This window comes from Equus asinus, chromosome 26, assembly GCF_041296235.1.
Source record: "Equus asinus isolate D_3611 breed Donkey chromosome 26, EquAss-T2T_v2, whole genome shotgun sequence".
Lineage (NCBI taxonomy): Eukaryota > Metazoa > Chordata > Mammalia > Perissodactyla > Equidae > Equus > Equus asinus.
In genome coordinates, this window is record NC_091815.1 from 15,588,484 (window position 1) to 15,615,028 (window position 26,545).

At 60.0% G+C, this 26,545-nt stretch overlaps 1 protein-coding gene across 2 annotated transcripts; it reads left to right on the plus strand.

Annotated features, from left to right (window-relative positions):
- Nucleotides 1-306: 306 nt before the first annotated feature.
- VSTM2B (V-set and transmembrane domain containing 2B) lies at nt 307-26,145 on the plus strand. Of its 2 annotated transcripts, XM_044759013.2 has the most exons (5): nt 307-872; nt 1,426-1,610; nt 2,562-2,591; nt 3,979-4,459; nt 25,929-26,145. In XM_044759013.2, the coding sequence occupies exons 1-5, from the start codon at nt 791-793 to the stop codon at nt 26,015-26,017; spliced, it is 867 nt and encodes a 288-aa protein (XP_044614948.1). In that variant the 5' UTR covers nt 307-790; the 3' UTR covers nt 26,018-26,145. The 2 variants fall into 2 exon arrangements, with proteins under 2 accessions (XP_044614948.1, XP_070354377.1); XM_070498276.1 differs by lacking the exon at nt 2,562-2,591 and having other exon boundaries at nt 650-872.
- The last annotated feature ends 400 nt before the right edge of the window (nt 26,146-26,545 follow it).

Genomic DNA, 26,545 nt, shown 5'->3' on the forward strand with positions numbered 1-26,545 from the left:
CCCTGCAAGCGACCCCCCGCGGGGGGGTGAGGGGCGCGCTCTGGGGCGGGGACCATGCCGAATCTGGAAGGGGAGGGGAGGGCGGGGGTGATGCAGCGGTGGAGGCAGCTCGGCGCCCAGCCACTGACCGCTCCCTCCCATTCCCCTTCCCCTCCCCCTCCCCCTCCCCCTCTCCCCGCCTCTCTCTGGCTCTGGGTCCGCCGCGCTGGACCCGCTCTCCCCGCGCTGCGCTGGGTCGGACGCCAGGTCTGCGCGCCGCGGCTGAGCGCCCACTCGCCTTGCGGAAAGAGCCGCGGAGGCACCCGCGGGGGCGGTGACAGGAGAGCTCGGCGGGAGCCGGAGGAGGTGGCAGTCAGGAATCAAACCAGAAAGAAACCAGGAGGCAGAAGCTCGCGGCTCCGAGGCGCTCCCTCCCTTGGCCAGGGATGGGTCCCGGCGCGGCCCAACCCCTGCCCGGCCCGCCGGGCAGAGACTGAACCACGGTTCCCCACCGTCCGGTGGACGGCCGAATAGAGAGAGGCACGGACCGATTGCCAGTCGCCTCCCGGCGGGACCTCGCGTTCTACGCACCCGGCGCAGCGCCCCCCGCCGGAGCCGCGCTGGGCAAGGCGGCGAGGGAGCGGGGCTGATTGGCGGCCGCCGGCAGCCGGGGGAGGGGGCGCCGCGCAGGGCCATGGCAGGTTCGGAGGCGTCCTAGCCGGAGCCCGAGCAGGATCTGAGCCCACGCTGCCGCCACCGCCGCCGCCTCTCCGCGCCCAGGCCCCCGCCGCCGCCGCGCCCCCCGCGGGAGATGGAACAGCGGAACCGGCTCGGTGCCCTCGGATACCTGCCGCCGCTGCTGCTGCACGCCCTGCTGCTCTTCGTGGCCGACGGTGAGCGCGGGAACTTTGCTGCCGCGGGGGGTTCGGGGGGGTCCTTGCCAGGCCGCCGGAACCAGCCCGCCCAGTCGCCGCGGAGGAGGAGAAGGAAGAGAAAGGGAAGGCTTTACGGTCTCCAGCAATCCCGGTGTGCAGCCCGGGCCCAGAGGGGTAGGGGGAGGAGAGCAGCGAAGCGTCGCCGCAGCAGCGGCGCCCGCGCCCGGGTCACTCGAAGCCGGACCGGGGCTCCGGCTACGGAAAGGCGGCTTGCGGGGCGCGGGAGTTGGCGTGCCCCAGCCTGACTCTCATAGCGCAGCCCGGCGCCGGGGAGAAGCGTAAGCGATCCCTGCTGCCCCGCCCGATCCAGAGGGAAGAAGCCTGCAGCCGTAGCCGGTCTCTGCTGCGGCCCGGCAGCTGCTCCACCGAACTTTGCTAGCGCCCGGGCCACGCATGAATCTGGTGGGTGGGAAGCACAAGGCCAGAGAGCCAGGGACGGACTGTCTCGCCTCGGGTTGCCCCAGGCCCCCGCCCCGCAGATGGTCACGCCTCTCTCTTCCCCCGCCCCCAGCTACATTTACTGAAGTCCCCAAAGATGTGACAGTACGGGAGGGAGACGACATCGAAATGCCCTGCGCGTTCCGGGCCAGCGGAGCCACCTCGTATTCGCTGGAGATTCAGTGGTGGTACCTCAAGGAGCCTCCCCGGGAGCTGCTGCACGAGCTGGCGCTCAGCGTGCCCGGCGCCCGGAGCAAGGTAACCGGCCGCCCACGCGGCGCCGCGGCTCCTGCGGTTCAGGCCCCAGCGGCTGGGGTAACCCCTGCGAGGAGGCAGGGCGCCGCCCTGTGGCGCAGCCCATCTCCTACCCTCCCCATCCCCACAGCATCTCCAACAACAGCAGTGTTACCCCCAAATCCTGTGGATTCATTCCCTTTTCCTGAAGCCTCCGCGAACTCCATGCCCAGCCCCTAAAAAGCCACACCGCATCCAGTTCTGCTGCTCTTGCTTACTGGCTGCGGGTCCAGAGTTGATGGGTGCTGGGTGGGGAAGGAAGACCACTTGGTTGGCCAGGCTTCCCCTGCCCTCTGCCACTCTGAGGTCCCCAGGGCACAGGGCCAAGGAATTAAGCTCCTCTGGGCTGGGCTCCAGAGGGGGGCAGAGCACGGTGTAGAGAAGCCGCAGGTCACCTCCAGCCGCCACAGAGCGAGGACCCCACTGCCGCTCTGCCTCTCAAACCACAGTCTCTTACGGATGCAGTGACACATGCACACACACCTACCGCCCCTCTACCCAGGGTCCCACCCGGAGTTACTGCTCGCGTCTCCCACTGTGTTCTGTCCACCGGCCTCTCCATCTAGGTTTTTACCAAGTTTGGACAAACACAGCAGTGAATGAGGGCGCTCCGCGGGAGGGAGATGGGCCTACCTTCCCACCCCGGTGGCAATCCAGCCTCCCCTCTGGCCGGCAGATGTGCTAGGGCAGCCCCTCCTTGGCCAGGCCTCTTGCTAGCTGCAAGCCCTGCTTCCTTCCCGGTAAAACTCCTGGAAATCCTGATGTCCTTCGTGCCCTCAGCCCCGGCCACATCTTGAGCGGTTTCGACTCCTAGCCGGCTCGTGGTGGGTCCCCTTGCCGGGGCTGCATCTGAGTTCCCCGAGCTTGAAGGCCGACAGCCTAATGTTTCTGTCTCTCTCCCTCTTTGCATTTTAGGTAACAAATAAGGATGCAACTAAAATCAGCGTAAGTGTGGAGCCCAGCGCGGGCCGCGGGAGACCCCTTCTGGCCGCTTCGCGCCCCGCAGCTTCCTCCCTTTTAGAAAGGCTCGGCGGCGTAGGGCCCTGCTCGCAGCCGAGCATTGTGGGCTGCTTGGCGTGTCGGGGCGCCATCTGTCGCCGGTAGCCGGAGTGGGTTCTCTTTTGTGTAAACCAAGGGTCGCAGCCGTGAATCTCCTTCCTCCGCTCTGCGCTCCCCTGTAAAACTCTCCTTCGTCTGGAGTGCGCGTCCAGGCCCCGCGCGCCGCCGTGCCTCTCCTCTGCTGGCAGGTCTCCCGGCAGCTGGGGCGCGCGCCTCCTGCCCTGGCCGCCACCGGGGCTCTGGGTCGTGGGCCCCTCCCCCGCGCCACACACGCCCGGCGCCCAGGCGGCGCCCTCCGCGGCAGCCTCTCCCTGGCGTGAGTGCAGCGTCGCGGTGCTGGGTGTTGCAGGCTGGCGGAGAGGGAAGCGGGGCAGCCTTGCCAGGCTGCGGCCCGGGGTCGCGAGGTTCGTAACTGGGGGAGGAGAGGCACCCAGCCTTTCCCAGCTGGAGCGTGGAATTGTCAGGGCCCGGAGATGACCAGGGCCTCCTCGTGGTTCGGTTCAGAGGTGAGGGTGCCGTGGGTGCTTGATTAGGGCCACAGAGCCGTGGCTGCCCCGAGTCGGCTGGGCCGCGTGGGAGGAGCGCTTTGTCGGGAGCTTCAGGCTGCCGCGCCGAAAGGCAGGTTTCTAAGGAGTGAGGCCGGGGTCTGGCCGCCGCCGCAGCGTCGCCTGCTGGGGGAGGAGGGGGGGTGAAGGGCGGGGCCCGGGAGCAGGTATTTGTGTACTTTGAAGGCAGGACGGCTTTCTTTCGGACACCACCCAGGCCCGGCAGACTCTAGAATAAAGGGACGTTAGTGCGAGGGCCGTGCCTCGGAGCCGGTGTTGGCAGTTGTAGCGCGTTGCTGCAGGAAAGAGCGGGATGGTCAGCGACAGGAGGCCAAGCCTGAAGTTTCTCCAAGGTGCCCGAGGAAGGAAGGTGGGGCGGTCCTGCGGCTCTGAAGGGAGAGCAGTGGGAAGATGCCAAGCGTATATTTGTGCGGCCAGGGCAAGGCAATATGAAGCCTTTGGTTAAGATGATGGGGAACTGGGGACACAATGCAATGTGCAGGGAGATCCAGGGTCCAATCAGAGTTGGGATCCCCATGCCACTGGGGAGACACAGGGGGAAAGGAAAACCGAGTCGTGCTAATGGGCAAACCCGGGTCCAAGAAGTTTTGGGGTGCTTGACTTGGGGGCGCAATGGCAAGGGTGGGCGCGGCTGCATTGCTGGCCAGGACAGCCGGTGGCCGGCCTGCCCATCCGGGCCTCTGACCCCAGCCCCCGCTCTCTTGCAGACGGTGCGCGTCCAGGGCAATGACATCTCGCACCGGCTGCGGCTGTCGGCCGTGCGGCGGCAGGACGAGGGCGTGTACGAGTGCCGCGTGTCGGACTACAGCGACGACGACACGCAGGAGCACAAGGCCCAGGCGCTGCTGCGCGTGCTCTCGCGCTTCGCGCCGCCCAACATGCAGGCCGCCGAGGCCGTGTCCCACATTCAGAGCAGCGGGCCGCGCCGCCACGGCCCCGCCAGCGCCGCCAACGCCAACCACGGGGGCGCCACCGGAGCCGCGGGCCGCGCCACCTCCGAGCCTGGCCGCGGCGACAAGAGCCCGCCTCCCGCGAGCCCTCCCGCCGCCCGGGGTCCCGGCGTCCCCGAGGCCGCCGCCGCCTCCGCGGCCCACGCAGCCGCCACCACCGTCGCGGCCGCAGCCGCAGCTTCATCAGCGTCGCTGCCGCCCAGCCGGGCGGTCCTTCTGCGCCAGAGGCACGGCTCGGGTAAGGGCGGCGCTCGCGGGGCCGGGGGCGCTGCGGGAGGGAGCGCGCCGGCTGGCTCCTGCCTGGGCCGCCAGCTCGGGGGGAGGGGGGGGGTGGGTTTGCACGCATGGTCGTCCGTGTTAACTTGAGGGCGCGCGGGGCGCCTTTCCCGCAGCCTCCCTTGGGCTCTCTTCCTGCTGTTTTCCGGTCTTTACTGTTGCCCTCTTGAAGCGTCGACGACGTGTTGATGAATGGGGGCTGCCCTGCCGGCGACCTCCGGGTGCACAGGAGGCTGGAGTGTGGGGAGCCCTCTCTTGAGTTTGGAAAACTGGTCCTTGCGGGCTGTGCTCCCACAGTGGTGGGCCTGCTTTTCTCCTGGACCCCTCAGCGCCTGGAGGGTGGGGCATTCGCACCCAGGGTACAGTGGGAGGAGGGGAGGTGGTTGACTCAGGCGGTGTAAGTCTGGGTACTGCCTGACTCAATGGCACAGACAGGCTTTGTCTAAGCCGGAGCGAGTGGGCCTGGCTGTGTGGCTCAGCTCCAGGAGGGCTGGGGCAGAGGCAGGGACACAGGAGTCAGAGAACAGAGGTCAGCAAAATGGACTGACTGCCAGGCAGGCAGCTCTGGGAAGAGGGGCCGCTTAGCAGTAGTGGGGGTTTATGGAGGGTGGAAGGGACTGATGCCAGTGTGTCCCTCCTCCCAAGGTACCCCCGCCCCCTGCCAGCTCAGAAACGCGCCTCGGAGATGGGCTCAGCTCCAGCGCTCACTGTCTGTGTGTGATTTTAGGCGAGTCACTCCCTCTCTGGACCCAAGCCCTCCATCTTGTGTGAGGCACAGTCCGGCAGAGAGCGTCTACTAGCCTTGCAGCACCGGGAGGGGCCTTCTGGGGCGGTGGCGTGTACCTCCCTAGGGCTGGAGCACACTGTCACATCATGTTCTCGTGGCTGTCGAGGTGCAGGTCACTTGCCACCAGCCTCAGAGCTTGTTAGGAAGCAGGCTCCTGGGCCCTCCCGCTGAGCCCAAGGGGGCGGGCATCCTGGCCTGCATCTGGCTGATTCCCCAGCCCTCGGGCAGCTGAGCCTGGCCAGTCTGTCTGGAGGGCGGTCAGGTGTGTCTCGCTCAGTTGCACCCTCTCTGGGGGCCTCCTCCACGCGGCTCAGCGGCTGCTGCGTCTGGAGGCCTGCCCCCTCTGGCTCCACGCAGTGACCCACAAGACTCGCCCCCGGTTCTGTGGGAAGGTGGGTTGGCTGAGACCTGAGGAGAGCCTCTCTCCGAACAGCCCCAAGCTCGCCACCCGACTTGGAACTTTCTATCGCCGTGTTGGTTTAAGATAACACTAGCTGCTGTGACAAAACCTCCCAATGCCAATGGCTTCACACAGTTCAAATGGATTATTTCTGGTTCACATCAGGTCCTGTTCTGGAGCTGGTGGGGGTGGGGCTGCTCTGTTCCCTGCAGTCATTCAGGGACCTAGGCTGATGGAGACTCTCCCGTCTTCAGCAAGTGGCTTCCACGGTCCCTCTGGGCATCGACACACAGCCAACAGATGAGGGAAGAGGGACCGGAAGCCCTGCTCACCCGGTTCCCTGAGAACCGAGCCCCAGGCCCACACTGAGGCCTGCAGAGTGCACGATGAGGTGACCTCTCTCTTACACCTTTCGAGTGGTTCTGAGTATCTATCGTTCTTGTAGCTGCTCGAATCACTTTGGTAGGGCTCAATTCTCTCACAGAAAAGCCTGGGTAGAGAATGGCAAAGGAGGTTTTTAAGGGCCAGGCCTTGAAGTGGCAAATATCACTTCCACCCACCTCCTTTCGGCAGAGCTCAGTCACATGGTCCAACACAGATGCAAGGCAGGCTGGGAAATACAGTCCTCGGCTTGGCAGCTGAGACCCCACCCTCGTCTCTTCACGGGGGCAGGGAGTGCGAAGCTTGGGGAGCTGGCCGCCGCTGTGCAGCACACAAAGGGTGTAGTAGCACAGTGCTTATTGACCTCAAGGGTGATTGGCTTAGTTGATGCTGGATGGTGAAGAAAAGACCTTTCTGCCCCATCCCCTTGGACCCCAGCAAGTAAACACATGTGTCTCAGGCTGCAGCAGTCCTCTGGGGTGTTCCACAGACTGTGAGTAGAGCATCAAAGCAGAAGATTTGGAAGGCAGAAGCCCAGATGTGAGTTATGCCTCCACCATTTACTAGCTGTGTGACTTTAGGCAACTGGCTTAACATCTCTGAATGTATTTCTTCGTCTATAAAATAGACATGGTAATGTCTGACCTCAGAGGGAGCTCAGGATGGAAATTGCTGTATAAATGTTCGTTGTTATCACCGTGGCCATTACATGCTCTGGCCAGAGACGAGGGGTGGGAGAGATAAAGCTGAGTGGTTGCCAGTTGGAGGCCAACCTGCGGAGGGACTTGAATGCCAAGTGGAGCCAACAGGGACAGTTAAAGGCTTTGGTCAAAGAAGCGCCCTGTGAAAGAGGTCTTTGAGCGTGGACTTGGTGTGCTCGCAAAATGTTAATGAGGCCAAGATCACTAGCTCGCTCCTGCTTTCATTTCCCTCTCTCCTTGGCCAAAGCCGCTTACCCTGAGACCAACCGAGGCTGATATGACTGCCTGGCGTCGCTGGTCAGGTCTCCGGTCTCCAGGCTGACCACAAGAGGGCTCCAGGGCCACTCATCCCCCCAGCAGGGCACTCCTCCGTGGAAGGTGGCGCCCACAGCGCCCTTCCTCCGGGAAGATCTGAGGTCCTCCAGTCAGCTGGATTCTCATGGCACGGTGCCCAGGACCTCCCAGCAGCTGGGGCCTTGGGTGCCCGCCAGCCACGGGGCCGCAGGTTAAGGCCACATATCTCAGGGCAGCGGCCCAGGCCAGGGGACTCCCCTGCCCGCCCTAGAGTGGGAGGCAGTATTCCTTTCCCTCCAGAAAGCATAGTTGGCTGGGCTCCCACCAGGGCTGGCAGTGCCGCTAAGGGGGATGGTGGCTCCTAAGGTCTCTGTCACCCCAAATCCCTTAGCAGCTACTGAACAGGCCAGGAACCATGCAGACCCATCTCCGAAAGAACCTGCAGTTTCTCTCCACCTCCCGTGTCCTCCACTCTCCAGGTGGGTCTGGGAGAGGCGCTGTGCTGCGAGCCTCTGGGTCCACCCTGGGCAGGGAGAAGTGGGCTGGATGGCCACTAGTCCACAGACATACCCGAATGGGCTTGATCCCAAGGAGGGACCCAGGCTGTCTTAAATGTCCCATCTCACCCCACCACCCGGGGCCCCAGGCTGTGGGCTATCAGTGGGGTGATGCCTGCAGACCGTGTTTGGGGGCGGCAGGCAGTGATAACCCTCTACAGGCCTGTGTCGGTGAGCAGCGCTCCGTCCTGCTGAGCCTCCCTGGGATGCAGCAGACCCGCTGCTCACTCAGGCTGCCAACCCCTGAGCCCGAGAGGGAGCTCGAAGCGGTGGCCTCAGGCTCGGCCTCCCCAGCTCACAGTTCTCAGCATCTTAGGGGAGGCGACCAGGGAGGACTGCTGCCCCTTGGTTAACAGGCAAGAGCGTTTGCAGAGTGTATCCGTCAGGATGCTGGCAAAGTAGACGGCACGTTCAAACAGGGTCATGGGGGAAAGCCGATGGAGAGTATTTTTAAAGGTGTGGGTGACGGTGGGCAGCCAGCAAAGATGAACGCCGGCCCCCAGGGCTGGCAGCAGTGGGAGCCATCAGCACCCCTGGCCCGAGGGCAAGAGGAGGGAGCATTTACAGAACCCGGAGACGCCAGCTGGGTGGAAAGGCCTGGCTGACAGGCCCTGCGGCCTCTGTCGAGGGGCACAGCCGCCCACAGCGGCCCAGCAAGGCCGCACTCTTCTCTTGCCCTCCAGTGTCCGGTCAGAGCCTCCCATCTGCCAAGCCCTCCTGGGAGCTGGGCAAGGGCGCCCAGGCGATGCGGCCCGTAGAGGCCACCCTCCAGCGGCTCGGAGCAGAGTGGAGAAAGGTGGCTGGTGGGTCTGGGGCAACAAAGGGAAAACCCGGCTCCCAGAGGGAGGAAGGAGGATCCCACCCACCACAACTCCGGGGCAAACCCAGAGCTGCGCTTCCAGTGAGAGAGGCTCATCCCCGGCCTGGGTCAAGCAGACACTCTGCTGTTTCAGACTGGCCGCTTTGGAGATGGTCCCAACCCACCTCCCCAGACCCGTTAAGCGATTGCTCCTGAAACAAAGTCAGAAGTCCTGGACAGTGCTGTGCTGCTCTGTTTTTCAAGGGAGCAGCTTTGGGAACGCCAGGAAAGGGTGGGCTTACTCAGAGCCCATCCTCCAGCTCCTGCACACCGGGCTGGAAAGCCCTTCCTGTGCCCATATGTGCCCAGCGCAGCCAAATACATATTCGCACTAAAAGTTTATGTGCAAGACCTCATTCGTTTCACGTCTCATTTGTCAAGAGACATTTTGATATTTGTGCTTAAAAATAACACGGCTGGATTAGCACAGCAGAGCGGGCTCAGGAGACTGGCCCCTGCTTAGCCACGTTTGTAAATCTGGCTCCTAATTAATCCGAATGCTGACCTATTTTTCATGAACACTTTGTTGCTGGTTGCCGTTTCTAGAGAAAAAAAAAGAGAGAAAACAAAACAGAATATCTTCCCGACTAACACTTCTACCAGGAAAGGCACCATGGCGAAGATGAATGTGGCCTAAAACAATACAGTTTGTGACTGAGTGGCCTGTATGTTGGTGAGAGGTCCCTCTGCAAACACCTGGGGTTCAGACCCATGGCGCATGAGCCTCTGGTTGGCCTCAAGCTGCAGCCCCCAGGAGAGGCACCCTGGTCCCTACAGAGAGCCAGCTGCCTGGTGCCCACACGGAGCACTGACTCGCAATATTTCAATTAGTAATGAGAGAATGACATCCGAGGCTATAGGTGTGACGGCTCTGGAGAGGCTGTTACTGCTGGAAGCCATCAAGGGGAGCATCCTTGGGCGTCACCACGGTAACTGTAAACCGTGCTGGAAGGAGGCTGTGGGCAAGGTGAAGGCACCGCTCTCGACCCATGCCCCCTGGACGACACAGCTGGGGGAAATGGTGCCGTGTGACCGGGCGAGGCTCCATGCTGTGGGCAGAGGATCCGCCCCGGCCAGCAGGGCCAGGCAGAGGTCACCCGGTCTTCCCTTGTCCCCAGGTCCACGAAGACACAAAAACCATTGCCTCAATAATCCAGTCTTCCCTCCAGCTCAGATGTGACGTGAGGATCATAATTAAGGAGAAAACAAATCTGGCAAAAGTTGTCCCGGAGAAGAGAAGGCGAGGGTCTCCGGGCATCCTGAAAGAGAGAACTAAAGGGTTTCCTGAAGGCAGTGGCTGTGCCCCGCCGCTGGCAGCAGACGCCCGCACCACCCCTGAAGCAGCACGCGTGTGGGTATCGGCTCCATGGTCTCGTCTCCCTCGTCAGCCAGGCACGTGCTTGCCGTGAGTGGGAGCCAGCAATGGCAGCCAGGACCCAGCTCGGGGGCACCAAGGGCGCCAGGTAACTGCAGGACACGGCTGTTTGTGGGAGCGGGCGTCCCGAGGGGGTAGCCCTGATCCAGCTGAGGAGGCTTCCTGAAGGCGGTGTGTGATTTCATGCTTGAAAGAGGCACGTGAGCTTTGACCTCCTGCTTAGGACAATCCTGGGAAAGCTTCTGGAGGCCTCGCCTGCCTTCCCCATCCCGAGCCCTGTGGATTGAGAAAGTCACACCAAGTGGAATGGCCTTTGTCCACCACTGAGTGGGCAGTCAGCTCTGCACAGCCATTCTCTCAGCTTCAGGGGACCCCAAATTAAGGATGAAACAGCTGTGCTATGGATCGTAATAATGACAAATAATAATACTTGCCTCTTCCTAAACACTATTGTGTGTCAGGGGCACGTCTCCCAGGTTTCCATCCTGTCTGCAGTTCTCCATGAGTCCTCCTGCCCCGCTCCATCAAACAGCCCCTCCCTGGAGCGCAGACCCTTGCCCCAGCTGGGGGGCAGCCCCCATGAGAAGAGCAGAGAGCCGGCCTCTCTAAGTGTCACCAGGAGCCGAGCCACCCAGGAGCCTGTCGTTAAATACACCAGCTGCACACTTTTAAAGCTCTGAGTACTAAGGATTCCCCAGGCGTCCATGGGGCTGATCAAGGTCACGTGCTTTGTAATGTGATATTGATCAGTTCTGCCCCGTGTCGACCGCGGCACGGGCCTGGCTGAGGGCTAAGGCCCTGAGCTTTATGCAAGGTGCCGGCATAGTTTTAAGACACCTTTCCAGCACAGAAAAAAAGTATCATCTTTTTTACTTGCCCGTGCTTTGTGGACCGTTTCCAGGCATCTCTTGGAAACTCATATCCAGAGCAGTGAGCAGCTCCACTCCGCCTTATGTGAGGGCTGCAGGGAAGTTTCAGGCTGCCAGCTAGCAGGCCCAGCCTCTACTCTTGATCCCTGCCTACTCCGTTGGAGGATGACGGACCTCCTTCCCTCAACGGGCTTCCTGGGGAGATTAGCCCACTCATTGGTGGCTTTGGGGCCCTCGGGAAAGGCGTGCTGTAAGTACCAAGTTGGATTACCCAGGCTGGCCGCCTCTGCGTTAGGAGTCACTGCTCGTGAGCCGCAAGCCAGGGAAGCGGCTGCGGGAGCTGCTCGGCAGTCGGGCCGTCAGTCGCCACCTCTCCCGCCCGTGCCCTCCATGAGACGGCTATTGCGACGTGGGCCTTGTGGAGCTGGTCCCTGAGCAGGCAGTCCCGGGCAAGCTGTTTCTGGAAGTTAGTGGCTGCTCCGTTCCGTCACTGCCGCTCTGTGGGCTGAAATATCAAAACTACTTTGGACTAGCTGCTGGTCTTATGGTTCAAGGGGAGTGTTTTGGGGGCCTGGTGTCTGCACAAAAGAGACAAAGTGCACATTTCAGAAGCTTTTAACCCACCCGCCACCCACCCACTCACCCACGCCCATGGGCTCTGCTCCAGCCAGCTCAGAAGTGACCCCCTTACAGGCCAGAACGGCTGCCATGGGGCACAGAGCACTCGTGTCCATGGAAGCCGACTGTGAACAGAGCCCCTCCTGAGTCACCCAGCTGGACACCTGGTGTCTGTTAAGGGGCAAGGCTGGGAAACGACCCAGGCCAGGCCGTCCTGGTGGGAGCTGCCCATTCTGGTGGAAGAGACAAAGAGGACCCCCCGGAGGCTGAGAGGAGTTCACGAGGAAGTCACACTCGTCGCCTGTCCCAGCTGTCCTCTTCTGCCTCCGACTGTTCCAGTGCTCCTCTCTGTTCAGCTGGCTGTCTTGTCGGCGAGCCAGGGTTTGAATGCCAACACATTCTCCCTCTTCTGGGCTTTTCAGAGCCCCAGCCACCCTAGAGTGACCGTGTGTACCTTAGTCTCCTTACCCTCTATAATTACTGCACTTCTCGTTTTCCACTTGAGTTGGATCCTGATCCATCGCTTCCTGCTCCCCATCAATAGATGTGTGGTTGTCGGCGTCATTCGTGGGAATGGCATTGACTGCCCAGCATCATTTCATGAGGCCCGGTGTCTGGACAGGGTGCTCCGATCTGAGGCTCCACCCTGAGACCGTTCTCCCTCCGGCATGTGCTATGAGCATCAGGAGCTAAAGGGGAGGGAAGGAAGCTGATGGAGCTTCAGAACAGAAAGTACTGCAGATTGCAAGTGGCTCCACCAGTTGCTATTGTCGTCCTCTCTCTCCAGGCCATTTCGGGGCAGGGGGTGGGGGGGCGAGTAGGAAATGGGATGATGCTACAGCTTCATGCTTGCCTGGGGGGCTATTTTTGTGAGTCAGGAGCTCTTTGATGAGCAAGCACGAGTTCATTCTGGTTTCTCGTGTTCCACCCACAAATTACACCACCACATCTGTGCACCTGCCGTGGGCCTGCTGTGCACCTGTGTCTTGCCTGGCCTCGCTTCCCTGTTGCACAGGCTCCCCTCAGTGGGGAGGCCATTGTGAGGGGAAGGAGTGGGCCCTCTGGCCGGCAAGGAAGCCGAGTTCTGAGGAGAGGCTTACGTTTGCAGCGCTAGACACGGGCGTCTCCATGGGAGAAGGGAGCAGAAAGAACAAGGCTCCCTCGGTCATGGGCAAGTAGCCAAAGAGCCTCCAGGGCTGGCTGGACCAGAGAGGAGGTGCTTGTGTCACCCTCCCTAGGACTCTCACCGCACGAGACAGAGCCGCCTGTTTAGGGAAGCCGGTGCCCCGCACAGATGGGCCCGGGAAGTGATGGAGCTCAGACGTGAACCCGCCCTCCACACATGCCCCTGTACTTTGCTTTTTGTGTTCACACCTGCCCGGGTGCCCTCGCTGCAGCTCACCACTCCTGATGGCCACCAGTAAAGTGCTGCTTGGCACCCAGAGCCTGGTGGGGAGGAGGCAGGAGGAGACCGCTGTGGGGAGGTGCTGGGAGCCTGAGCAGGCTGCATGCAGAGGCAGGAGGCAGGACCCATCCTGCCCAGCCGCACCCTCCACACCCCCTGCGGCCCGCCTCCCTCCCAGCACAGAGAGCCCACTGCAGGCCGGGAGAAGGAACTCCCCAATGTTTGATGGAAGGCTCCAAAGACAGAGAGCCCCTCCCTCCACTGCCCCGGCCCCTGCCCGTCAGCTCTCCTGGGGGAAGTCACCGTGTTCTTTAAGCGGGCAGGGCCCGCTGCCATGTCAGTCTCCTTATAGCGACTTTTATTGCCATCGATTCCCACACAAATGCCACTGGACCCAGGGGAAGATCTTTAATAAACCCAGGGGAGGGGAGCTGATATCCTCTCGTGGCTCATTCTGAGCTGGGGTGGGGGTTCCTGGCCAAGTCTGTCTGGTCTGGCCTGGGCCAAGGGCAGGAGGCTGCCCAGAGCGTCAGGTGCCCAGCCCTGCCTCAGGGAGGAGCTCTCAGTCTGGCCGTGGTGGCCACACCAAGCGAGAAGTGCTCTGGGAGTGAACTCAGGGCTCAGAAAGGGGGCGGGGGGCTGGTGGGGAGATGGCTTCACAGAGGGAGGAAGGCTTCCCCGACCCCCAGCCCAAGGGCCTCACCCGTCCCGAGCTCCCAGAAGGGCCATCGCTGCCCCAGGGCTCCCAGCACTTCCTTCCCGTCCTGGAGTCAGTGCCTGGCCGGGTGCCTGGAGGCAGGCCCAGCTCTTCCTCATGTCCCTGTCCCCACTAACCCGCGTTCCTTGGGCCTGGCGCTGGTTTGTTCATGGATTCATTCACAAGTGTCCACGGAGCGTCTGTTCCATGCAGGAAATGTGCTGGGCACTGGGGACACAGTGTAAATAAGACCCGGGAGGCCCTGAGTTTGACAGAGGGAGAGACAGACGTTGATCAAATAGTCACATGGTGAGCGGAAATCTGCAGCCATGGTGGGTACAGTAAAGGAGAGACCCATGCGCTATGGCAGCTAAGAATAGGGGACTTGGGGCTGGGCCAGTGGCGTAGTGGTTAAGTTTGCACACTCCGCTTCAGCATCCCAGGGTTCACAGGTTCAGATTCTGGGCACAGACCTATATGCCACTCATCAAACCATGCTGTGGCAGCATCCCACAGAGAAGAACTAGAAGGACTTTCAACTAGGATATACAACTATGTAGTGGGGCTTTGGGAAGGAAAAAAAAAAAGAGGAAGATTGGCAACAGATGTTAACTCAGGGCCAGTCTTCCTCACCAAAAAAAAAAAAAAAAAATATATATATATATATATATATATATATAAAGAAAAGAATAGGGGACTTGATCTGGTCAGGGAAGGGCTCCTGAGGGAGTGACACTTGAGCTGTAATCTGTAAGATAGTTAAGAGTTGGCTCTGTGAAGAGAGAGAGTAGATGACAGCATGTGCAGCGATCCTGTGGCAGGAAGGAAGAGGGGCATATGAAGTCCCGAGGAAGAGTTCCTTTGGCTGGGGCAGAGAAAGCGGGAGAAGCAACAGGGGAAATTACAGCAAGAGGAGTTCAAGGGTCAACCTTTGTAAGGCCTTATGACAAGGATGGGAGATTTGCTCTGTCCTAAGGGCAGTGGGATAGGGAGCAAGTAGGTGATGGGGCATGATTCTTTTGGAAATGACATTCTGGGTGGATCGTGGAGATTGGAGAGGTGGGGGCAGAGTGGATGTGGGGAGGCCACTTTAGAGGCAATGATCCAGCCAAGAGATGATAGGGCTTGGACTATTTGGATGCATGAGGGGTGGGGTGGACGAATGGATAGAAAAACAAGTAGCTGGTGGGTGAATGAAGAGAAGGATGTGTGACTGGATGGATGAGGGTATAGGGAATTAGTGGAGGGAAAGATGAGTGGACGTGTGGGTGGGTGGGTAGATGGAAGGGTGAGTGGACGTGTGGGTGGGTGCGTGGATGGAAGGGTGAGCGGACGTGTGGGTGGGTGCGTGGATGGAAGGTGAGTGGACGTGTGGGTGGGTGCGTGGATGGAAGGGTGAGTGGACGTGTGGGTGGGTGCGTGGATGGAAGGTGAGTGGACGTGTGGGTGGGTGCGTGGATGGAAGGGTGAGCGGACGTGTGGGTGGGTGCGTGGATGGAAGGTGAGTGGACGTGTGGGTGGGTGCGTGGATGGAAGGGTGAGTGGACGTGTGGGTGGGTGCGTGGATGGAAGGGTGAGTGGGTGGGGAATCTGTGGAAAAAGGTAGGTGATGTATGGTGGAAGGAAAGATGTGAATGGGTGGATGGATGAGTGAATGGAGAACAGAAGGATGGATGAGTGGATATGTGGGTGAAACATGGATGGGAAGATGGGTGCATGTGGGACGCAAGTTGGGCCTTGCAGGATGAGTGGGATGGGGCTGCAGACGTGCCTAGGGTTGGCATTCTGTATACCTGAACACGGCACACTCAGTCTGCACCTTCCAGGAAGGAGGCCACAGGAGAGAGGTCCGAGGCGGTGGCATGGCACAGACCGGGTAGGCCGAGAATTCCATGCTAGTGCATGCTTCTGCCTGCAGTCGCCAGGACACGATAGAGAACGGGCAGGGCAAGTGGACATGGCCACTTCCCAGCCTGCCCCAGCTCCAACTCAGCCTTCAGATGGTGAGGGGCGAGAGTGGGGGACCCCTTCACCTGCTGGACACTGGGCACTCTAGTGGGTGCAGCCTGGCCAGCGCTTGATAACTGTTGTCTGTGTAAAGCTTAGGGGAGATGCATTTCTCCAAGCATTTAAAAAATCGAATCTGGGTGAGCGAGCGAGTAACTGTATTCTCATTAAAGACTAATGTATCAAAAATACACAAGGCAATAATTTATGATGCGTTCTAGTCCACAGAGTCATATTTTAATGCGTGACATATCCTGGGCAGCTCTCAGTGCTAGTTTTATTTAATGAGCACGTGTTACAGAATTTTCAGAGCACAATCCCTGGGCAATTAAAATGTGTTAACCTTTTCGGTAAAATCGTATTTCTAAAGAAAAGTCCTCAGTGTGAAACAGAAAGAAATATCCAGGAGCTGTCAAGGAGGGACCTGGAGGAAAGAACCGCTCTTGTGTCCTGGCCGCGCTGGCCTCAGGGGCCTGCAGCCCCTCCCCGCTGGCCCCCGGGCCTCAGGTCTGTCCTCCCTGCCTTTTCCCGGCCAGGCCGGGACCCACACACTGAACAGCCTTCAGTGAGCAGGCGCTGAGTGCCTGCTGCGTGCTGGGCCCGGGGGAGGACAGCGGAAGGGAGAGGTGGCATTTCAACGGGGCTAGGATGCCCCGGGCAGGGGCAGGGTCCACTCATTTGCAGCCCTGACAGGCCTCCCACCCTGCATCTGTGTAATGGGCGCACCAGCACTCAGCGTCGGCCAGTCCGTGAGTTTTAGATCTGGAAGAGGCCCTGGACAGCCTCCGGTGAGTGGTTCCCAAACTGTGTCCCCGGGAACCCTGGGCCGCCAGCCCTGCCCCCAGCTTCAACCAGAGCAGTCGTGCTTCTGATGGATTGGGATATCGGGGCTCCGTGCAGCAATTAGCTTGAAAAGGGGGTTCTACTGCTTTGAAATATTTGAAAGCAACTGATAGATTTGAACTGATAGAGTTCAAAAATTTATATATCTACCCAAATATATAAATATACAAATTATCTGAAGTATACAAATATATTTTATATAAAATATCTACATACATGTGACCTTCTAAGAGAAGGAGAGTTTGAAGCAGCTTACACAGCTCATGTGACATAAGAGAACAAAAATCGTTTAATGAAGAAATTGGAACAAAGGGGAAGTAGAGGGAAAATGGTGAAATGCGTTTGAGAAAAAGACAAAGGGACGTGTGCACTGGGTCTTGGGCAGGTGAAAGGTCAGGTCACTGTGACAGGACTGGCCTCCAGCTTATGCCGGAGATTAAAGCTGAGACGCCACATGCAACGCATCTGGCCGCTGTCTGGTGCCTCGTGGATGCTTAGACCAACTGGGGACACCTGGAAAGACTGCCATTCAGTCATTCAACAAATACTAGATGAGGATTGCAGGGTGCAGGCAAGGTGCTGGGCGACGGGCTGTGCCCGGCAGAGGAGACAGGTCAGAAGGTAGACTACCCGTGGCGCAGACACACCCCAGAGGGTCTGGAACTCCCTGTGGAGCCTGTAGGACAAAACGGGCCTCAGGACCAGGTCACAGAAGACACAGAGTCTGAGGGAGCCCCGGGGTGAGTGGGAGGGCAGAGGGACAGCAGTGTGGATGCTGATGGAGCTGGAGGGGTGGGGGGCACGGGGGGCGGGGCCAGGGGAGATGGAGCAGTAGGGGGCAGGGGGCCATTTGGAAAGGGCACTCTGGCCTCCGGCTGGGTGGTGCCTGGCTGCTTGTGGTTAGCGGACTTGGGGAGCCGGTCAGGTGAGAGCTGGTGTGTGAGAAGGAGGTTAAAGGACAGGGCGGGGGGCCTGGGGCAATGAGGGAACAGAAGCAGATGGAGGGGAGCTGGTGCGTGAGAAGGAGGGTTAAAGGACAGGGTGGGGGGCCTGGGGCGATGGGGGGAGAAGCAGACGGAGGGGAGCTGTCTTGGATGTCACTTTGCATGGGCCTCTGAGCTGAGGAGGATGGGTGGGCTCTGGGTAGCAGAGAGGACAAGGAAAGACCATCTAATAAAGGGGACAGCGTGAGCAAAGGCCTCGGGGCAGGAAAGCATGGACACACGCTGTCTCCCTGTGGCAGCCCCATTCGCCTGGAGCTGGGAGCACCTGAAGCAGTGTGGGGGCGGGCAAGGAAGAACTGTCCACGGGGTGGAGTCAGGAGGAGCTTCCAGCAGGCTAAGGAGCCTGGACTCGATTCACAGGGACCAGGGAGTCACTGCAGATAAGTTCTCTGCCGCCTATCAGCTGTGCAACCTTAGACAAGTCACTTAACCTCTCTGGGTCTCACCTGTGAAAGGGAAAAGTGGTTTCTACCTCCTGAGGCCACTGAGAGAGTTAATGGAGAGAATTCTCAAGAACTGAGAACCACGTGCCTATTAGCACCGGTAGCCTCAAAGCTTAGAGAATCTGGGAAGGCCATGGGGGATCCCCCCAAGAGGACTCGGCCCGGCACTGAGTGAGGACTCCCATCCCCACCTGGGGAGCGCATGAATGCTCACTGCGGTCGGGCTGCCCCTGGCCCTGCCAACACCAGCCACCTGACCACAGGGAGAGGCCCATTCACCATTTTCATCATGACACCATTAAAGGGTCATTTGGGGCAGGACCTCATTTCCAAAGAACTAGGAGGCTGGAAAGCAGCTAGCGACACAGTTGGCCACGTCAAAAGGCCATGGTGAAGGTTAAAACACAGACGGAACCCTCATCCCCGTGCTCTCCCCGTGGAAGCAGCCTGGGGCGGGGGCAGGCGAGGCCCCGGGAAGCAGAGCGCCTGCTCTTCGCCCTGAGAGGGGCGTGCGAGGTGCAGGGACGCAAGCCAGACTGTCTGGGTTCAAGCCCGGATCTGCCGTTTATCTTAGCGTGGCCTTGGTAGGGCCGCCAGGTTTAGCAAATAAAAGTAGAGGACACCCATTTAAAGTTGAATTTCAGATGAACAACCAATAACATTTTAGTATAAGCGTGTGCTGTGCAATATTTGGGATCTACGCTTACTTACAATTATCCAGTGTTTCTCTGAGATTCAGACTTAGCTGGGCGTCCTGTGTTTCATCTGGCAACGCTAGCCCTTGGGCAAGTGACTTCATCTCTCTGGCTCGCCTTCCCCATTTGTAAAATAGGTTAAAACAGTAACTCCTACAGTTACGAGGACTGCGTTTAGTGTGACGTGCCGGTGAGAGTGCCAGTCCCAGGAGGAGCCAGCCAGCTTCACTCCTATTATCCTAAATGCTCTGTCTGCTTGAGCCAGGCTGGGGCCATCAGCTCCAGCACCAGGCCACCATTCCTGGTGTGGGTGGGGCCGATGGCTGGGGCCAGAGAAGAGCAGGAGGCCTGCAGCCAGCCCTCTGGCGCCTGGGCTTCCACTGAGGTGGCAGGAGAGGTAGGACACGCTATGAGAAAGGTGTTTATGGGACGGGGAGAAGGGAGCAGAGGCGAAGGGCCGCATGAACAGCACAGACACGTGTGCCGAGCCCTCTGAGCCTGTGTGCTGAGGGCGGGCTTCCTGGAGGAGGCAGCCCTTGTTCCAGGCTCGAGGCACAGGTCAGACCTAGACAGAGAAAAAGGAGGGGCTGGCGGTTCTGCAGGGTGAGCTGGAGGTGCTTGGAGGTGCAGTGGGCGTAGGGCTGCCGGCAGAGGAGCGGTGAGGGGGAGGTCGTGGGGAGGGTTACGGAGAGCCCCACCTGTGGCCAGAGGAGGCCCATCGGAAGTCCTGCATCTTGGGGAGAGTGCACCAGGGGCATGTGGAGGGGGGTGGGCCCCGGGGGGGCAACGGAGGCAGGAAAGCGCCCTAGGAGGTCACTGCTGCGACCCGACAGAGCAGAGGCCTGAACCCGGGCGTGGGGGGAGAGGGTGTGGCAAGGAATGGCTAAAACGGCCGGCCGGGCGACCCCTGCCTCGGCTCCTGCACGGCCTGACCCTGAGGCTGCCGCGTGGGCGTCACCCCTGGGGGACACACTGCCCAGGCCGAGCAGGACAGGCCAGTGGATCAGCACAGGACCGAGGGACCCACATCCCATCTGCCCCTCACCCCTCGTCTCCCACTCAACTTTTCTTCCAAATATCTGTTTCCTTTCTAACCCAACGGCATTGGGTGCTCCTAGTTTTTGCCCTAGTTACCAGCACACATTAATTTTATGGCAGAAATTAATTCTCTCCAATTTCGTTAGTGCTCGATTATTCCTCTCTGACTCCCTTTGAATAAATATCCATGAAGAGGCTTTAATTAAAACGTCAACAAGGGAAGCAGCCTTCTTGCAAGGTGACATCTTCCCACTCAGCTGCAGCCGGGCCACCTGGCCTGCCCGGTGCTGCGTCCAGGGGAGGGCAGAGAGCCAGGGTGGGGCAGGCACGATGCCATCAGGAAGCCAGGAATGTCAGAGCGAGAAGGGCCAGCCCCCATCGTCACACAGCAGCATAGGGTCGAAGGTGGGACGAGAGCCTGGCCTGGTCCTACTCCAGGGCTGGCTCAGAGGCCGCAAATTCCCAGCCACGGGGGGCCAGGTCAGGTGACGGAGATGAATGAGGAGGGCTGGGCATAGGGAGGCCCGACTACGCAAGGGCCTGGGAGGTAACTGGCAGGCACCCTGGGCCCGGCTTGGGGTCCGGAGGGAGCCATGGGCGGGAGATTCCTGCTGAGCAGAGCAGCTAGCTGCTGGCCTGTAGCTCGGAGGAAAAGCAGGTCCGGGTTGCTGGGTCTTGGCCCCTGTGCTTTTATGCGGAAGTCTCCCAAGTTCCACACGGTGGACTATAAGTGCCAGTTTGTAAGACTCTGTGCCCCGAGCCAGACCCTTCTGCAGACCAGAGGGAGTCCTCGAGGGGCCCTTGGCACCGTTCCGTTGCCTCCGGGTGCTGTAGGAGATGGTGTTTTGTGTCCAGCGAGGCAGGGGTGAGAACGTGGGGAAATGGTGAAGCAGAGTGAGGGCCAGGAGTGCCCCGCACTGCCCTCGGCTCCAGCCTGGTGCTTCAGATCATGCGCGGCTCCCCAGCAGACAGAGGCAGGTGCGTGACTGTGGCCAGGAGCACTCCCAGATGCCCTCTGCCCTCAGCGCCACAAGCGCCTGCACACCCGAGAGAAACTTCTTGCACCATGACCCCAGGACGCTCCAACACGGACCTTCTCCCTCGGCCGGGGCTTGGTCACGGCGTGGGCCCAGAGGGGAGCTGGACAGGCCAGGGCCCGCCCAATGATGGGAACTGGGGTGAGAGCCAGGCCACTCCCAGCACCCCAGGCAGACGGCCGCCCGTCCCCATGGCTGAATGGGTCTCCGGGCCCAGCCCTACAGGCCAGGCAGGTGCAGTGGTCGTCGCTGGGGCCGGCCCGCTCCTCTGTTCTCAGACGCAGCCAGAGGGAGCAGGGTCGAGCTGGCGCCCGGTTGCAGGCCCTCCGGACTCACCGCGGGGGTCTCACCTTCCCGGAAAGGAGCCCTGTTTGAAAGACCATCAGGACCACGCACGATGCAGGACACATGTGAGGGGCCATCAGTGCTGGACACGGGGGCCCGTGCTTCAGACCCTCGGCAGAGTCCTTGTGTTAGCACAGCCGTGCTCGCTGGGCAGCGCCCTGGCCGCTGGGCCCGGGCGGGGTCTCTGGCCGCCTGCGCACCACGTATGCCTGTCCTAGTGCAGCGGGAGGCAGGCCAGGCATTGCGGCATCGCCCTGCACGCTGACCCTCCGACTCCGCCCGGCCCGCGAGCTGTCTGTGGTGGAACAGGCCTCAGAGTACCTGAATTTTACTCACTCTTCTCAAACCGGGAGTAAATTTTAATTTTTAAGCTATAGCAAAAAAGAAAAAGAAAAAAAGCAGCCTCTGAGCAACACCACAGATACCCCCGGACTCCGAGGGGCCCTGTTTGCAAACCCCTGACCCAGGCCGCCCCTCGGCTGCAGGGCCCAGGCTCCCAGCAGGCCTGCAATGGCCATGGAGCAGCCAGGTCTGTGCTTCTCAGCCCTGCACAGAGTGGGGCTGTGGCCTCTCCTCTCCATGCCAGCACACAGGTGCTGCGGACCCCAGCAGGGAGCCCCAAGGCCGAGGGAGCCGGCCATGGTCCTAGAGGGCGGGCAGGCAGGTGGCAGAACAGCGGCTGCCTCGGCCGGGTCTCCTCGCTGCTCAGCTGGGGAGCAGCTCACCGTGATCCTGCCGCTGGCCTCTTGGGGCTCGCACGCCTGTGGGAGGCCAGGCCAGATGGGGTGACCAGCCGCCACACCCGCCACCCCCCAGGACCCTGACTCACGAGCTTGGCCTCCGGCCAGTGTGGACAGATCAAGGGTCCCCGAGGACGGCCAAGCGAAGCATCCTCCTCCACTTGCATCGCGAGGCGTCGAGGCGTCGGAGCGTCCGCGCTGTTTCTGGGCAGGACCTTTGGGAGTCTGCCCCTGCTGGGAAAGGAGAGGCGGGCTCCCCCAGGCAGCAGCCGCCCAGCCGCTGCCTCCGCTGTGCCCATGGGGCTGGGCGCGCCTCTGGGCTCCGTGGGAGCCTCTCCCGGGGCTGCGGCCCGTCTCACCCGCTCACCACCAGCCCGATGCGAGTGAATGTCACCAAGCCAGGGCGGCTTTGACCCCTTAGGCATGACGAGCAAAGCCACGAGCCTTGCCTAATATAAAGAGCGAACTCGCTCCTGTTCTGTCAGAGGGCTTCCGTCACCTCTCCAGCAGCCTGTTTTCCGGCTTAATGGTGACAAATAAACCTCTGCGTGTTCCAGTGCCGTTCCTGGTACTCCTTAGGAAAGGAGGAAGTACAGAAAGAGACGGATTGTTAGCACCGTTGACATAGCAGCCTCCATGTCCCTGGGACCACGGGCGTCTCCAGGCGCATAATAAAGGGGGCTGGTGGCCCAGATAGGAGATCCTACCTCGGCTGAGTCAGAGGCACCCTCTCGGCCCCTGTTCTGGAGGGTCAAGGTGAGCCCCAGACAGCAGTGGGCAGTCTGGCTCACTCCAGTAAGCCACGAGGACAGGGACTGGGGTGGCAGATGCTGAGGGGGCCCACCACCAAGTGCTAGACAATTGTCACTCTTCCTCCAAGGAGACAGCGCCTGGAAGGGGACACTGGGCTGCCAGACTCCCGGATTCTAACTCGTTCTGGCCTACAGACCCCTTCCCCCAGGACCAGCCTGGGAGCCTGTCTTCCTCACTCTGCCAATTCATTTGGGAAACCGAAAGAGAGTGTTTGGCGATCTGGTGAGTGAGGTAGCAGGAAGTTCTAAAATCTGGGTCCTTCTCTCCAAAGACCGAGGGATGTCTGTCTGCCTTGAGACAGAGTGTTGGAGAGCTAGTTTGCCTTGCCTGTTCTAGCTTGGAAAATGCTCCTCTTGAGAGAAGGACAGTCCCCAAAAGTGGTTTTCCCATCCTCTTCGGCAGAGTCTCTATGTTGCCCCTCCCTGTAACGTCTGCCTGCGTGGCACTGGCCTCTGTGGGAGGCACTTTTGTGTATATGATTCTATCAGTTGGCCTTGCTGCGTGACAAAGGGCCCTAAAGCTCAGTGGCGCTGGAGCTACTCCACGACCGTTCGTTTAGCTCACGACTCTGTGGGTCGGTTGGGCAGCTCTGCTGCTGGTCTCTAGTTGGGCTCACGCATCTGTGATCAGCTGCCCATTCAGTGGGGGCTGGTTGCTCTAGGGGGACCTCAGCTGGGACATCACTGGGCTCTTCTCCTGCAGCAGGCTGCCCAGTCCTGGCCACACAGCTGCAGGTTCCAAGAACCACAAGGAAAGGGCGAGCCTCAGGCTGCAAGCGCCTGTCCACCCTCTGCTTACTTCACTTGATAATCTGCATTGGCCAAAGCAAGCTACGCGGTCAAGCCCAGAGTTGGTGTGGGAGGGCACCATCACAGGGTGTGGGTGCTGGGAGCAGGAGACAAGGGGGAGGGGCATTTGTGGCCATTTTTACAATCTGCCACTATGATCTTGCTTAATCTGGACCCCAACCCGGTGAGATCTGCTGTGCACATATTAATTTTATGGAGCCAATCACCTGCATATCCCCATTTTATGGAGCATAACTCAAGACCCAGAGAGGTGAAAGGTGTTGCCAGGGTCACACAGCAAGCTGGCAACAGGGCTAGCCTGGAAGCCTGTCTCCTGGGTGCCAGCCTGCCGCCCCACACGGCCTCCCTGGGTCCCCTCTATGGCAATGCTGGGCCAGGGAGAGAGGATGAGGTGCCACCCAGGAACTAACCCTGGTTGTCCCTGACAGAATTCCACCAGCAAACACACCCCAGACCCTGGTGTCTACCGTCCCCAGGCATCCGCCTCCAGGAGCCACCACTCCAGCCCTCCAGCCCCTGCTGCCCCAACTCTGGCCCAGCCAGAGTGGCAGGCTGGTTGTTTCAATCTTTTGAAAATCTTGTGCAGTTGTAAAACTTTTAAATGCGAGTGGGTAAAGCTATAATAGTGGTGAAGACCAGTTGGCAGTATTTGGAGGCAAATTAAACCTCCTGGTGCCTGCTCCGCCCACAGTGCTGTGGTGCCTGCCTGGGCGGGCTCCGGCCCCCTTGCTTCCCTCCTGCCCTGCGCGCCTGCTGCATCTGGAGCTCCACTGCACACGTACCTCCGCTCCCAGAGGCCTCGGGTGGCTGTTCTCTCTCGCCCGCACCCGCCTGAGCGTTAGGGTTTGAGGAGCATGAAGATCCGGGCCAGGAGACAGGGTAGGCCCGCAGCCAGTCTGGCCACGTGAGCCCCGTGTCCCTGAGGCAGTGCATCCCCATTCTCCGTGCCCTGAGCCTCAGTGAATCCCACCCAGGCACCTGGCCATCCACCAACCCCGCCAGCGCCTCCTCCCTCGTCCTCCCCAGGGATGCGTGACAGCAAGGAGCAGCACAGAGGGCCCAAGTCTCTGGAGTCACCACCGCACCCTGGTCTTCCCGCTGACGGCCGGCAAGAGGATGTCAGCTGGGGCGGAGCTGCAAGGAGGCCGGGAGTGACAGCTGTGTGAAAAACCCATGTCCCAAGGGGAAGCTTAGCGCCTTTTGGACTGTCCGTCCTTGTGCCTCTCTGCGGGCTCAGCGCCACGTGCAGAGGCTGGCATCCGCCCCTGTTGCGTCCAGATGTTCAGACACAGCCTGTGTTTCCCAAAAAGGGCAGATGGAATCCTGGCGTCTCAAGCTGGACTGGCCCCTGGGTCATTTGTCCAAGCCCTCCTTTTACAGAGGGGAGACTGGGCCTGGGAGGTAAACACGTGACACAGACAGTTATCACCAGAGCGAGAATGACTCAAGATCGGGGGAACACCTCGGATAGACAAGCCTAAAGGCCCTTCCACCTGGAGAGAGGAGGAGTTTGTGGGTCCAGGCCCAGTCTTGTCAGGAAAGCCACAGATCCACCGGCCTGCCAGCAGCTCCCGAGGGCAGCTAAGTGGAGGTGGCCTCAGCCTCAGCACCATCTGCTTGGCACAGTGAGGGGCTTCCTCCCGGGGTGGAGGTCCAGCCCAGCTGGCTGGGGTGAAGGAAGGAGAGAGGCCTCCAGGTGGTGCGGGTGAGCAGGGAGGGGCTGGGCACCGCTTCCATTAATGCAGCCCGGCTCTAAGCAAGTGAGCAGTCCCCCTGGGATTTGGACAGCACGGTGAGGCGTGTGCAGCACTTCTGCACGGGCTCCTGTCAATGACCCTGGAGGGAGCATGTCACCTTCCAGGTGAGAGGCCTGCATTCATGGGTGGCTCTCCCCAGCTGCACAGGAGGCCTTGCAACAGGTGGAGACCCTGATGACAGGCAGATGGGGCTCTGGGCGGGCAGCCCAGCTGAGGTGGGATGGAGGCACAAGTGTGACCATCCAGTGGCAAGCCAGGCCCCAGGTTGGTGGCTGTGTTGGAGAAGGAGGTCGTAGTGACCTCCCACCAGAATAGTGCTTGCTCTCCTCAGGCATCCTAGCCCAGCCACCTCCAGCAGCCAGGGATTTCTGAGCTCCCCACCTTCCCCAAGGGCTGGACTGACAGTGGGTGGAAAGAAGACTCAGGCACAGAAACATCAGGATGCCTAAGCTGAGCATTTGTGAATGCTAAGCTGTGCAGCGCCAGCAGGAGCTGGAGGAGTTGGAGTCCTGTGCAGTCATGGGGTCTTCCTGGAGGAGGGGGAAAGCTGGGCCTTAAGTGCGGAGGGCACTTTGCAGCGTAGTATTGGGGCCAGGAGGATGGAGAGGGAGCATACTGTCTTTTTAGTCAACTAAAATCGTGGCTTGGACTTTAGACCTGCAATCCAGCCTGGTCCCCTCCGGGCCAAGGGCACCTTGTGTCTGACCACAGTAGGCTCCTAAACGTGTGTAAACAACAATTTACAAATAACAAAAAACGTGGTGTAAATCACAAATGGCAGCAGCCAAATGCTTTATCGTTACAAGGAAGCAGCCACCACACACCAGCAGGGTGCTGAGGTCCAGAGGCCCGGGCAGGCGTGGGAATTCTCCCTCCCTGGTCCGCCCGCAGGCAGCTGTGAGGTTTTCAAGGTTTCGTGAAGGAGGTGTTAACCATGCGGTTTCTCGTCCCCTGCAGGCACCGGCCCCAGCTACGCCCCGGACCCACTCCTGTCCCTGCTGCTGTTAGCTCTGCATCAGCTCCTCGGCCTTCTGGTGGGGCACTGACGGACACGGTGGCCCGCACACCTGTCCCCCGGCCGCCCACACCTGCCCCGCCCCGGGGTGAGGACCGAGTCGCCAGATGGACACAGACAGACTGAGAGAAGCATGAGAAACTCCATGTGAAAAATAAATGAATCATATTTTTGGGGAAGTTACACAAATGTAGAACACCTAAACTAATGCATCTAGTTTCCAAATAAGCTGGAGTCTGGACCCCGCGGCGTGCACGGACTCGGTGACGCCGCTGCTTCAGTGTATGTCCCTTTTCTGAACTTCCCTCCAGGTCTTCATTTTGCACGAACTGTTGAGCGCTTATGTTTAGGGGACTCTGAAAATGTCGAGTCAAAGCCTTTCTGACAAAGCAAAATATTTTTAGTAGATTGTTGTGTGTAGGAATTTTTTTTATTTACTTTTTTCTTTGGGAGCTTTCCTTTTTTTTATTAAAGTAAATTATTTCTTTTGAGACATTTTGATTAAAAAAAGAGACATCTTATCATAATTAAGATTCACTGTCAATAATATTTATTTTTA

What these genes read in the sequence shown, in the direction of transcription:
- VSTM2B (XM_044759013.2), top strand. Translation starts at nt 791, where the DNA reads ATGGAACAGCGGAACCGGCTCGGTGCCCTCGGATACCTGCCGCCGCTG. An exon ending in TGCCCGGCGCCCGGAGCAAG is followed by an intron (nt 1,611 to 2,561) that starts GTAACCGGCCGC and finishes TTTGCATTTTAG; the next exon opens with GTAACAAATAAGGATGCAAC. An exon ending in AGGATGCAACTAAAATCAGC is followed by an intron (nt 2,592 to 3,978) that starts GTAAGTGTGGAG and finishes GCTCTCTTGCAG; the next exon opens with ACGGTGCGCGTCCAGGGCAA.